The sequence below is a fragment of the Dipodomys spectabilis genome, unplaced genomic scaffold, assembly GCF_019054845.1.
Source record: "Dipodomys spectabilis isolate Male_0828 unplaced genomic scaffold, ASM1905484v1 ptg000486l, whole genome shotgun sequence".
Taxonomy (NCBI): domain Eukaryota; kingdom Metazoa; phylum Chordata; class Mammalia; order Rodentia; family Heteromyidae; genus Dipodomys; species Dipodomys spectabilis.
Window position 1 is genome coordinate 266,270 of NW_024871163.1, and position 13,064 is coordinate 279,333.

Sequence of the window (13,064 nt, forward strand, 5' to 3'; positions counted from 1 at the left end):
CAGACCTCTGACTGGAGCGCTGGCCTCCGGCAGGCTGCTGTGGCTGCGGTGGCACCGGGCCTTGGGCGTTGGAGGGGCTGAGTGAGGGCCAGCGTCAGCTGTTCACCCTCAGGTGCTTGGTGGAAAGCGTGGGCTGAGGGCTCACCGAGCTGGTTCTGGGCACAGCGCTTCACAGCACCCAGGTCCGCATCTGTTTGGGGAGTTGAGGTGCTGACTGGCAAGTGAGGGCCTCGGCTCAGTGGCCGTGGCCATGCTGAGCCTTGGGACCAAAGCAGATTTGGAGCTGGCCAACTGTGGAAGTAGGTTTTGGTCCACGTGCGTAACGCACCCTGAAGAGCTTGCTAGAACCCAAGGCAGCGCAGCGCCAGTGCTGCATGTGTGCTGCCGTAAGGTGGCTTTGGCAGCCACTGCAATTGCAAGGTTCTGACTGAGGAGAGGTAAAACACAAAGCCAGCTCTGTTCCCAGGCCGCCTGAGCCCGGGCTGGGCTCCGGGCTCACGCTGCAGCTCCAGCAGTACAGCGACCTCTACTGGCCAAGCCCACCCCGGGCTCAGTGCTTTCCTAGAAGGACCCATGGGGCTCCAAACAGTGGAAGCACGTGTGGTGCTGGCCAGGCACAGCCCAGGACGGGGCTCCGGCCTCTTCGGGGGAGGTGGGACCCTGCTTGGTGGGGCTTGGTCATGGCCCTCCAGAGGTGAGGACGCTACCACACGGCCCCCGGTATGGACGAGGCCTCGGGGTTCCCAGGGCCTCCGGCTCCTCCCCCCCCCCCTGCACAAGGTGTGGACGAGCCTGGCTGGCAGTCGGCTGCCACCGTGCCACCGTACTGGCACCGGGAAGGGGACCAGGCACTCACGGCCACTCTCTTCAGAGCCCCCAACAGTTCCAGTCTTCTCTGTGGATTTTTATTTTTTTGTCAGTCATGGGCCTTGAACTTTGGGCCTGGGCGCTGTCCCTAAGCTCTTCAGCTCAAGGCTAGCGCTCTACCACTTGAGCCACTGGCTGGCTTGGAATTGCATTTTTAAGTTGTAGTTAGTGTATTTTGATTTGTCAATGACAGTTTTGGAACTTTGTGTTAGTGCCTATGCACTGAACTGAAAGCAAAGTGAACTGTATGTGAAGTGGTGCGCGCTCTGGTTACGGTTGGGTGGTGCGTGTAGTCCTGGCCCCAGGTCAGAGCTGTGAGTGGATCTCCGTCCCGGCAAGTACCCGCCACTCCCTCTGCCGTTCAGGAGGCCTCGGGGGCTGGGGTCTTGTTGTCCATTCACTGTACATGTTTGTTTTGTTTTTGGCTGGTCCTGGGACTTGAACTCTAGGCCTGGGCGCTGTCCCTGAGCTCTTCCACCTTAAGGCAAGTGCTCTACCACTTGAACCACAGCGCCACTGACATTTGGTTTTATCCCAATTTTTGGCAAGTGGGAGTAGTTGGGGTCTGGGCTTAATTTGCCCTGATTGTGTTGTAAGAAGGAAAGGAAAGCTTGTTGAATTGACGGATGCTAGTTATTGAACCCTGGGCTTCAAGCACCCTACCACTTACCTATGACTGCCCCCCTTTCCAGTTGTCTCTGTTTTTGAGTTTCCTTGTTGTCTTTGCCTGGTTGGCCTTGAACTCATGATTCTCTTGCTTCTACCTCTTGACTAGCCGCAGCTACAAGCATGTCACTACACCCAGCCTGAGACACTTGACAAAGGTTTTGTGAGGAGTTTTCTCTTTTGGAGAGGTTTAAGGTGCTTAGGTTTGGGCCCAGGGTCTCCTGCTTGCTAGGTACACCTACCGCTGAGCGATGCCTTCAACTTGCCACACTGTTCATTTGTGGGGGTATTTTTGTTGTTGTTTTGTTTTTTTGGCCAATCTTGGGACCTTGAACTTGGGGTCTGGGTGCTGTCTCAGAGCTGCTTTCTTTCTTTTTTTTTTTTTTTTGGTTTTGTTTTTTGCTCGAGGCTGATGCTCTGACATTTGCCATAGCTCCACTTCCAGCTTTTTAGTGGTTAATTGAAGGAGCCAAGAGTCTCATAGACTTTCCTGCCCAGGCTGGCTTTGAACCTCACCATCCTCAGATCTTGGCCTCCTGAGTAGCAAGGATTACAGGCGTGAGCCACCAGAGCCTGGCTTTGCTCTGTTTTGAGATAAGGCCCTGCTTTTGGCCCAGAAAGACCCCCAGGCCTCTGTCTGCCCATTTAATGCTTCCTGTGTGCCAGTAAAATAGGCTCATGCCCCCGCAGCCAGCCTTTGGTGAGGGTGGTGTACTGTTCCCCTGTCTGGCCTTTAAGCAGTTAGGATTACAGGTGTAAACTGTTGGCACCTAGATAAACAGTTTTACTAAGATACAATACACATGGTGAAATTAACCTATTGTGGGTGAATAATTCAGAGTGGTGTGTTTTCATGGAGTATATCTGCAGGCCTCAGTTTAAGACCAGATTCTTCATGGCTCACAACGATAATCCTAACTACTTAGAGGCTGAGATATGATGATTGGAGTTTGAAGCCAGCCAGGCAGGAAAGTCGTAAGATTTTTTTTTTGAGGGGGAGGGGTTGGTTGTGAGGCTTGAATTCAAGGCCTGGGTGCTGTCCCTGAGCTCTTTTTTTTTTTTTTTGATCCGGTTGTGGCGCCTGAACTCTGGGCCTGGGCGCTGTCCCTCAGCTCTTCAGCTCAAGGCTAGCGCTCTACCACTTGAGCCCCAGCTCCACTTTCGGCTTTTTTCTTTTTGCTTATGTGGTACTGAGGAATCGAACCCAGGGCCTCATGCATGCAAGGCAAGCGCTCTACTACTGAGTCACCTTCCCAGCCCTCCCTGAGCTCTTTTGATCAAGCCTAGTGCTCTACCACCTTGAACCACAGTGCCACTTAGTTTTTCTGGTGGTTCATTAGTGATAAGAGTCTCACAGATCTGCCTCCTTAGTAGCTAGGATGACAGGTGTGAGCCACTGGCACCCACCTGTTGTGTTTTTTTGTTTTTGTTTTTTGCCAGTCCTGGGGCTTGAACTCACATCCTGGGTGCTGTTCCTGGGCTGCTTTTGCTCGAGGCTAGCATTCTATCACTTAAGCCGCAGTGCCAGTTCCGGCCTGTTCTGTTATGTGGTGCTGTGGAATTGAATCCAGGGCTTCATTCATACTAGGCAAAACGCTCTACCACTGAGCCACCTTCCCAGCCCTGATGTGGGATTCTTGCTGCCTCTTTCCCTGGGGAGCGGAGCCAGGACAAGGGCTGATCTGCCACAGGTTTTGTATGGGAAGGGGGAGGGTGACAAGTTCTGGGCTAGTGACACAGGTGACGCTCACTCTGTCTGTTTGCAGACTATGTCTACTTCGAGAACTCCTCCAGCAACCCGTACCTGATCCGAAGGATCGAGGAACTCAACAAGGTAGCACTCTACCTGGGAGGAGGAGGGGTGGAGGCCAGGGCCGGCAGTCTTCCTGGGCTTCTGGGCTACCTAGATGCAGGACTTTCGATGGCATAAGCGGTCGATGGTCCCTGGTCTCAGAAGTTCTGGTTGGATGACCGAAGACCAGCGCACGGCCTCAGAAGGCCCTGTGGGAGGTGGCTCCCAGCTGCTCCTGCAGCCTTAGGGCTTCCCGGAGGCCTGCGGTGGCCTTGAGGGTGTGTGCATGCTGGGCCCCTGCTGCCCACCTCCTCAGTCACTTCTGGGCTCCCCTGGGCCTGCTGGGAGCCTGGGTCCAGAGACACATTTATGTCTGTCAGCCAAGAGCCCTCCTGCGGAATGAGCCTGCCACCACGGGGAAGCCCCAACTTGCCCGCTCCACTCTGCTTGGCGTGGCCACAGCCTTCTGGAAGATGGAGAACCTGGAGGGAGTTGGGGCACTGGGCCTGGCTGGAGAGAGTCCTCAGGAGATGCGGAACACCGACTCCTGCAGACTCTAGGACTGGCTTCTGGCTGGAGATGTCCCGGTGGTGGTGTGCGCAGACAGGTCTCTTCCTCCCACAGTTGGGTGATGGACATAGTGCTGGACAGAGCCCGCCTGCTGTCCTGGACCTAGGGCGCAGGGCTGACTTGGAGTGTTTGCGGAGGGGCAGCACAGATGCACGGTTGTCCTGAGAGCCGCAGGGCTTCACAGATGAGCGATCCCGAGTCGAGCAGACAGTGGCCAGAGGGACTTCCAGATGGGGCCTGCTGCGAAGCACAGAGCTTTTCCTTCTGTTCTTTTGTCTGACTCCTAAAATAGCAAGACAGGACAGGTGCTGGTGGCTCACGCCTGTAAACCCAGCTACTCAGAAGGCTGAGATCTGAGGATCATGGTTCTAAGCCAGCCTGGGCAGGAAAGTCCATGAGACTCTTAACTACAGTTTACAAGCAAAAAAGCTGAAAGTGGAGCTGTGGCTCAAGTGATAGGGTACCAGCCTTGAGCAAAAAAAGCTCAGGGACAGACAGCACCCAAACCCCGAGTGCAAGCCCTGTACTTACACATACACAGAAAGTTGAGATACCTGAGAGCGTTGTGTTTTTTTTTTGTTTTTTTTTTGTCGGTTGTGGGGCTTGAACTCTGGGCCTGGGCGCTGTCCCTCAGCTCTTCAGCTCAAGGCAAGCACTCTACCACTTGAGCTATAGCGCCACTTCTGGTTTTCTGGTGGTTTATTGGAGATAGGAGTCTCATGGTCTCTCCTGCCTGGGCTGGCTTTGAACCGCGATCCTCAGATCTCAGCCTCCTGAGTACCTAGGATTACAGGCGTGAGCCACCAGCGCCCGGCCTGAGAGCGTTTTTATAGTGAAAGATTAATACATGAGCTGTCATCCTAGCTCCTCAGGAGACTGAGATCTGAGGATTGCGGTTCAAAGCTAACCCAGGCAGGAAAATCTGTGAGACTCTTATCTCCAGTTAACCACCAAAAAGCTGCAAGTGGAGCTGTGGCTCAAGTAATAGAACTCTAGCCTTCAACAAGAAAAGCTCAGGGACAGCACTCAGGCCCAGAGTTCAAGCCCCACGACTGACCAAAAAAGAAAAAAAAAAAATGAATATATGAACTGTAGGAGGAATGGTGCCTTCACTGGACAGCCCACGGTCCTGGAGGTCTGGCCAGTGGGCGGGGGGGGGCAGTACTCGGGAGCACGAGCAAGCACCCACAGAAGGGAACTGGATGAGAGTTGAGGAAGTCGGGACCCGATGGGGGAACAGGTCTGGCACCCACGTGGTGCAACTTTTGAGAGTCCAGAGCCCTGCCAGCAGACAGGACTGACCTATGGAGTGGGGCACCCTCGGACGTGGGGGGCGGGCGTGTCTGAAGTGCTTTTAGAGCAAAGGCAGGTCACGGGCAAAGGCCGGACGGGCTGTGGCAACGGGCCTTGGTCGAGGTTCCCAGGAAAGGCAGGCTGAGCGCAGCCAGCAGGCACAGGCCCTGCCGGACCAGCCTGGGCAGTGGCTGGATGGCATTTCCTGCCAGGCAGCTGGGCAGAGGTGTAGAGGGGGCTGTTGGGGACTGTTCGGGATTGCTGAGCCCAGTTTGCAGGAGTCTGGAAGGCTAGGCAAACGAGAAAGTGTGAAAAAGGTGAAGGCAGGGAGCCAGGACGAAAGGGGGAAGTGCCTGGGAGCCCGCAGCCATATGTACAGCTGTCTAATCCAGTGATGGGAGGCATTCATGGTTGGACAGCTGGATGCTGGAGGCTCACACCTACCATCCCAGCTAGCTACTCAGGAGGCTGAGATCGGAGAATCAGGGTTCCAAGCCAGCCCAGGCAGGAAAGTCTATGAGATTCCTTTGTTTTTGGTCGGTTGTGGGGCTTGAACTCTGGGCCTGAGTGCTGTCCCTCAGCTCTTCAGCTCAAGGCTAGCGCTCTACCACTTAAGCTACGTGCCACTTCCGGTTTTCTGGTGCTTTATTGAAGATAAGATTTTCACGGACTTTCCTGCCCAGGCTAGCTTTGAACCATGATCCTCGGATCTCAGCCTCCTGAGTAGCTACGATTACAGGCGTGAGCTACTGGCACCCTGCTAAGTCTGTGAGATTCTTATCTCCAATTAACCACCAGAAAACTGGAAGTGGTGCTGTGGCTCAAGTGGTAGAGCACTAACCTTGCGCTGAAGAGCTGAGGGACAGTGCTCAGGCCCAGAGTTCAAGTCCCATGACCAACAAAAAAAAAAAGAATTGGTTTAATGGCTGGAGGCTCATGCCTGTAATCCTAGCTACTCAGGAGGTTGAGATTGGAGCATCACAGCACAAAGAGGCTCAGGGACAGCTGAGTTTGGGACCACTCCCACCCCTACTCGCACCCCCTCCCCCCAAAAAGTTTCTTTATTAAAGAGAGGGGTAGGAAGGTGGCTCAGTGGTAGAGTGCTTGCCTCATATCCATGAGGCCCTGGGTTCGATTCCTCAGCACCACATAAGTAGAAAAGGCTGGCAGTGGCGCTGTGGCTCAAGTGGTAGAGCGCTAGCCTTGAGCTGAAGAGCTGAGGGACAGCGCCCAGCCCAGAGTTCAGGCCCCATGACCAACCAAAAAATAAAATGAAATAAAATAAAAAATAAAGAGGCCTGGTGAGCAGCGATGGGGTCAGATGTGAATGTGGCCACCGGGGACTCAGGACTGTGGATACTGCTTTGATAACCTGGTTCGAAGAGTGCCTGACCCTGCCAAGGTGGGGGTTGCTGGATGTCACAGGCTCCCTGTGGCCACCTACAGAATGGACAGAGTGACGTGGAGATGGCTCTGAGCCAGCCACGTCACTGAGGGGCTGCGCAGACATCCCGTGAAGGCCATCCCGTGCTCTGCCACGGCCTAGACCTTGTCATTGCATCGTGTCATCACGTAATGTCGAGAGTTCCTGGGGTCACAGATCCTAGACACTGGGCATTCTGGGAGTGGGGCGGGGGAGCACATGGCGGGGCTGGGTTCTCCTGGGCTGCTGCTGTGGTGCAAGGCTCTATTGCAAGTCCCCTGCTCCCGGCCCCTGCTAGAGGTGGTGGTGAAGCCCAGGTCAGGGCGGAGGGGCCACCATCTGCACAGAAGGTGCAGCAAGCTTGAGCCAAGTCCATAGTCAGGGCTGCCCATGGAGATGGCCTCCCAGTCCTTGGAAGGCCGTCTCTGTAGGGCTGCCATCTGCCCCCGTGCAGGCTGCCAGGCTGGGCGGGGGGGGGGGGGGGGGAGGGAGGGAGTCCCTGGGGCCCAGGGTGTCTGAGGTCCTATCTAACACAGTGTTCTTTCCCTTGATGGAGAGGCCCAGGCTCTGGTGGGGTTTAGTCCGGCGTGTGAGGCTCCTTCCTCTTGCGATGGGTGCCCGTGGCCGCGTCCCAGGCCTGCTCTCACTCAGACGCTCTGCCTTGCTGTTTCAGACAGCCAACGGGAACGTGGAGGCCAAGGTAGTGTGCTTCTACAGGAGGCGGGACATCTCCAGCACCCTCATCGCCCTGGCGGACAAGCATGCGAGTGAGTCTCCGCCCCCTGGGGCGTCCTGCCTGGCGGTGGCCTTCGGGCTCTCAGGTCCTTGCTCTCCGAGGCCACTGTCTGCCAGCCCGTTCTGTCTTCTTGGTTTTGCAGATGGGTTTGGGTGAGGTGCCTGGCAGGTACATAGGCCCTCTGCGTCCTGGCCGGGCCCCCAGGGGTGGGAGCAGATGACCCGGGCCTCCTCTCACGGGCCGGCGGGGACAGCAAGCCTGAGCCCATGGGGTGTGGGACCCCGGAGTTTCGGACCAGACTATTGTACGGCTCTGGTCATGTTAGGAGCTGGGGCTCTCAAAGCAGTGCTCTCAGCTCCTGCGCCCTCCCTCCTGCCTCCAGACTACACGCCCAGCACTGATGAGGGTTTCTGGGCCCTCTGCCTCCCCACCTGACAGCGCGTCCTCCCCTCGGCCCCACCCTGGAGTAGACACACACAGACTGGCAATTTGGGTGCACTGGGGGTCAGCTCTGAAGTAGGACCCAGCGATGTGGGGCTGGACCCTGGCTTTTCAAACCTGTGCCAGGGCCGGTCATCAGGCGGGGTCTGCCGTGTCTGGGCTGTGGGCAGCCCAGCAAACTGCAGGGTGGCTGAGGCTGCACATCCAGGCGCATGGCCTGTGCCTGTCCCTGGGGCTCAGGGCCCACTCCTGACCCCGCGGCTCTGTTCCTCCTGGATGGAGGGCAGGACGCAGGGCTCCTGTGGTGGCCATTGGTTGGGGGGTAGGCCCTGGGCATCTGTTGCCTTTGCCTCTAGCAGGACTGTGAGAGGCAGGGTACCCAGGCCTACTGGCCTCCTCCCCACCTGTGGAGTGGGGGAGGGGGAGGGCGCCTTCCTAGGCCTGAGGAACGAGCCAGAGTGGACCGTTGGAGGCTCCTGGTGTCCTGTTGAGGGTTCCCAGCAACCTGGGAGGCTGTTCATAGCCTTACAGGGACCCCGCGTTCAATCCTGCCGACCCCAGGGCCTGTGTGCTACGGCCTGCAGGCTCAAGGCTCTGGTCTGCGGCCTGAGCCACCGTGTGCTCATTCCGGGGGTGAGAAGCCCCATGGCTGGCGGAACCTTGCTGCGGGGGCAGGGAGCATCCTCCACCTGGAGGAGGGTGTGTGGTCGTGCTTCCGGGGGGTGGGGTGCTGGGCCGGGCCGAGTGCCCGCCAGGACCCTCCAGAAGGCAGGCTGGGGCTCGGCAGAGCGTGGTGGAGCTGGGGTGCTGGGCCGGGCCGAGTGCCCGCCAGGACCCTCCAGAAGGCAGGCTGGGGCTCGGCAGAGCGTGGTGGAGCTGGGGTGCTGGGCCGGGCCGAGTGCCCGCCAGGACCCTCCAGAAGGCAGGCTGGGGCTCGGCAGAGCGTGGTGGAGCTGGGGTGCTGGGCCGGGCCCTGCGCTGGTCTTCTCAGGACTAGCTTTGCAGCTCTCTGTCCTAAAGATCTGCCCCTCGGAGGGCTCATTGGAGCTGGAGCCGGAGGGCCCGGGGCTGCTTTGACAGGGTCTGTGCCGCTGTGGGCTTCTCCTGGGCCTGAGGAGCCAGAGCCCATGGGGTCTCCTGGCAGTGCTCTGCCTGTCCCCAGCCATGCCGACCAGCCTCGGGGGTGAGCAGGGGCCACCTTCAGTGTGGGGCTGCTGGGTGTGTGTCCAGGCCGTGACAAAGGCCTTGAGACCGCTGGGTGTGTGTCCAGGCCGTGACAGAGGTCTTGAGACCGCTGGGTGTGTGTCCAGGCTGTGACAGAGGCCTTGAGACCGCTGGGTGTGTGTCCAGGCCCTGATGGAGATCTTGAGACTGCTGGGTGGGTGTCCAGGCTGTGACGGAGATCTTGAGACCGCTGGGTGTGTGTCCAGGCCGTGATGGAGGTCTTGAGACCGCTGGGTGTGTGTCCAGGCCCTGATGGAGGTCTTGAGACCGCTGGGTGGGTGTCCAGGCCCTGATGGAGGTCTTGAGACCGCTGGGTGTGTGTCCAGGCCCTGATGGAGGTCTTGAGACTGCTGGGTGGGTGTCCAGGCCCTGATGGAGGTCTTGAGACTGCTGGGTGTGTGTCCAGGCCGTGACAGAGATCTTGAGACCACTGGATGTGTGTCCAGACTGACAGAGGTCTTGAGACTGCTGGGTGTGTGTCCAGGCCCTGATAGAGGTCTTGAGACTGCTGGGTGTGTGTCCAGGCCCTGATGGAGGTCTTGAGACCGCTGGGTGGGTGTCCAGGCCCTGATGGAGGTCTTGAGACCGCTGGGTGTGTGTCCAGGCCGTGACAGAGATCTTGAGACCACTGGGTGTGTGTCCAGACTGACAGAGGTCTTGAGACCGCTGGGTGGGTGTCCAGACTGACAGAGGTCTTGAGACCGCTGGGTGTGTGTCCAGACTGACAGAGGTCTTGAGACCGCTGGGTGTGTGTCCAGGCCGTGACGGAGATCTTGAGACCGCTGGGTGTGTGTCCAGGCCGTGACGGAGATGTTGAGACTGCTAGGTGTGTGTCCAGGCCCTGATGGAGGTCTTGAGACCGCTGGGTGTGTATCCAGGCCCTGATGGAGGTCTTGAGACCGCTGGGTGTGTGTCCAGGCCCTGATGGAGGTCTTGAGACCGCTGGGTGTGTGTCCAGGCCCTGATGGAGGTCTTGAGACTGCTGGGTGTGTGTCCAGGCCCTGATGGAGGTCTTGAGACTGCTGGGTGTGTCCAGGCCGTGACGGAGATGTTGAGACCGCTGGGTGTGTATCCAGGCCCTGATGGAGGTCTTGAGACCGCTGGGTGTGTGTCCAGGCCCTGATGGAGGTCTTGAGACCGCTGGGTGTGTGTCCAGGCCCTGATGGAGGTCTTGAGACTGCTGGGTGGGTGTCCAGGCCCTGATGGAGGTCTTGAGACCGCTGGGTGGGTGTCCAGGCCCTGATGGAGGTCTTGAGACCGCTGGGTGTGTGTCCAGGCCCTGATGGAGGTCTTGAGACTGCTGGGTGTGTGTCCAGGCCCTGATGGAGGTCTTGAGACTGCTGGGTGTGTGTCCAGGCCCTGATGGAGGTCTTGAGACCGCTGGGTGGGTGTCCAGGCTGACAGAGGCCTTGAGACTTGGTGGCAGTTGAGTGACTGCTTCAGCAGCCTGCCTGGTTAGTGGACGGGTGGGTGAGTGGCCAAGGATGATGCTTATCCACAGTCCCCATGTCCAGGTCCAGGTCCAGCCCATCTAAATGCAGGAGATAAGGCTCCTGGGCTTCCCTCGGTCACCACAGGGGGTCAGTGGGTAGTGAGAAGCCCTGGCAGGCTGGGCGCGGCTGGGACCTGCTGACAGGTGTGCCTCTTGTGGCAGCACTGGGCAGCCTTGAGCCACAGTAGGGAGCACTGCTACACATCCCCCCCCCCCCCCCCCGGGAGGCGGGGACAGGCCTAAGGGGGATGTTCTTCAGCACCAGATAGTGGGCAGAAGCCAGGCCACCCAAGGTGCCTGCCAGGCCTTGGTGCATAGCCCCGTGAGCCTTCAGTGGTCAGTACCCATCAAGGTGGAAGCCTCTCCCTCATCAGTCTTGACATCCTGTCCTGGCGCCCGGGGCGGGGCTGGTTCTGGACTGGTGGTGGGGCGTGCGTGCGTGCGTGTGGGAAGGTGGGAGCTGCTTCCAGGGTGGGGCTTGGGCAGCCATCTGAAGAGGCCTGGGCCCTGACTTGGCCAGAGTTGGGTGGGTGGATGCTGAAGCCCTGGTGGCCTTCAGCTGGTGGATTCTGCCCCCCACGGGGAGGCCTGCGGCCCCTGTGTCTCCTCAGTCCGGGCCCTGGGCAGGGAGCAAGCAGCCGGCACTGGCGCTAACCTGCCATCCGGCGCTGTCTGTCTGTTATGTAGCCCTGTCAGTCTGCTATAGAGCCGGACCGGGGGCGGACACCGGCGAGGAAGGTAAGAGCCGACCTCTGTGAGCGGGCGTCCTTGCGCCTGCGTCCCTGGGCGGGGCGGTGACGCGTGACGGATGGAAGCTAGCGGCCGCCTGCATGCCCGTTCCCGCGCCCCCTGCTGGCTAGCTGTGAGGGGCTCCCGCGCCCGTGTGTCCCTGCCCTGCCCTGCCCTCCAGGGCGTCCGTGTAGAGTGGCTGTGCTAGGCTGCGCAGGGCCGCCAGGCCTGCCGAGGGTACCTGCCCTGCCTAGGACGCACAATGGCTGCCCTTCTTCCTTCCTCTCTGGCCTGCTGCCTCCACAGCAGGCCCCGGAGGCTGTGTCCTCCCGACCGCGGCGGGATAGGCAGGGGACATGCCAGGCCGGGAGGCGGCCTTCCTGTGCCCAGTACCCTGCACGTGGGGGGTCGGGCTCGGGGCTGGGACTGCAGCTGGTCTCTGGGGCCGTGCTGACGGGCCTCTGTGTCCTTCAGGGGAGGTGGAGGAGGAGGTGGAGAACCCTGAGATGGTTGACCTGCCGGAGAAGCTGAAGCACCAGCTGCGCCACCGGGAGCTGTTCCTCTCCCGGCAGCTGGAGTCTCTGCCTGCCACGCACATCAGGTAGTTTCCATAGTCCCCCTCCCACGTCAGGTAGATCCCACAGCCCCTCCACACGTCAGGTAGATCCCACAGTCCCCCTCCCACGTCAGGTAGATCCCACAGTCCCCCTCCCACGTCAGGTAGATCCCACAGTCCCTCCACACGTCAGGTAGATCCCACAGCCCCTCCCAAGTCAGGTAGATCCCACAGTCCCTCCAGAGGTCAGGTAGATCCCACAGTCCCTCCACACGTCAGGTAGATCCCACAGTCCCTCCCACGTCAGGTAGATCCCACAGCCCCTCCACATGTCAGATAGATCCCATAGCCCCTCCCACGTCAGGTAGATCCCACAGCCCCTCCCACGTCAGGTAGATCCCACAGTCCCTCCAGAGGTCAGGTAGATCCCACAGTCCCTCCACACGTCAGGTAGATCCCACAGTCCCTCCAGAGGTCAGGTAGATCCCACAGTCCCTCCCACGTCAGGTAGATCCCACAGTCCCTCCACACGTCAGGTAGATCCCACAGCCCCTCCAGAGGTCAGGTAGATCCCACAGTCCCTCCCACTTCAGGTAGATCCCACAGCCCCCCTCCACACGTCAGGTAGATCCCACAGTCCCTCCAGAGGTCAGGTAGATCCCACAGTCCCTCCCACGTCAGGTAGATCCCACAGTCCCTCCACACGTCAGGTAGATCCCACAACCCCTCCCACATCAGGTAGATCCCACAGTCCCTCCACACGTCAGGTAGATCCCACAGTCCCTCCCACGTCAGGTAGATCCTATAGTCCCTCCCACGTCAGGTAGATCCCACAGTCCCCCTCCCACGTCAGGTAGATCCCACAGCCCCTCCCACGTCAGGTAGATCCCACAGCCCCTCCACACGTCAGGTAGATCCCACAGCCCCTCCACATGTCAGATAGATCCCATAGCCCCTCCCACGTCAGGTAGATCCCACAGTCCCTCCAGAGGTCAGGTAGATCCCACAGTCCCTCCCACTTCAGGTAGATCCCACAGCCCCTCCACATGTCAGATAGATCCCACAGTCCCTCCAGAGGTCAGGTAGATCCCACAGTCCCTCCCACGTCAGGTAGATCCCACAGTCCCTCCAGAGGTCAGGTAGATCCCACAGTCCCTCCCACGTCAGGTAGATCCCACAGTCCCTCCAGAGGTCAGGTAGATCCCACAGTCCCTCCCACGTCAGGTAGATCCCACAGTCCCTCCACACGTCAGGTAGATCCCACAGCCCCTCCAG

General features: G+C 59.1%; 1 protein-coding gene across 7 annotated transcripts in view; it reads left to right on the forward strand.

Moving 5' to 3' along the window:
• Mta1 (metastasis associated 1) overlaps positions 1-13,064 on the forward strand; it is a 51,079-nt gene that overhangs the window by 13,971 nt on the left and 24,044 nt on the right. For 4 of the 7 annotated variants that reach the window (XM_042669154.1, XM_042669155.1, XM_042669157.1 and 1 more), the window contains exons 2-5: positions 3,300-3,367; positions 7,285-7,378; positions 11,192-11,242; positions 11,708-11,834. In XM_042669154.1, coding sequence (XP_042525088.1) covers positions 3,300-3,367; positions 7,285-7,378; positions 11,192-11,242; positions 11,708-11,834 — 340 coding nt within the window. The remainder of the gene's footprint in view (positions 1-3,299; positions 3,368-7,284; positions 7,379-11,191; positions 11,243-11,707; positions 11,835-13,064) is intronic. The other 3 variants (XM_042669158.1, XM_042669159.1, XM_042669160.1) reach the window with 1 other exon arrangement.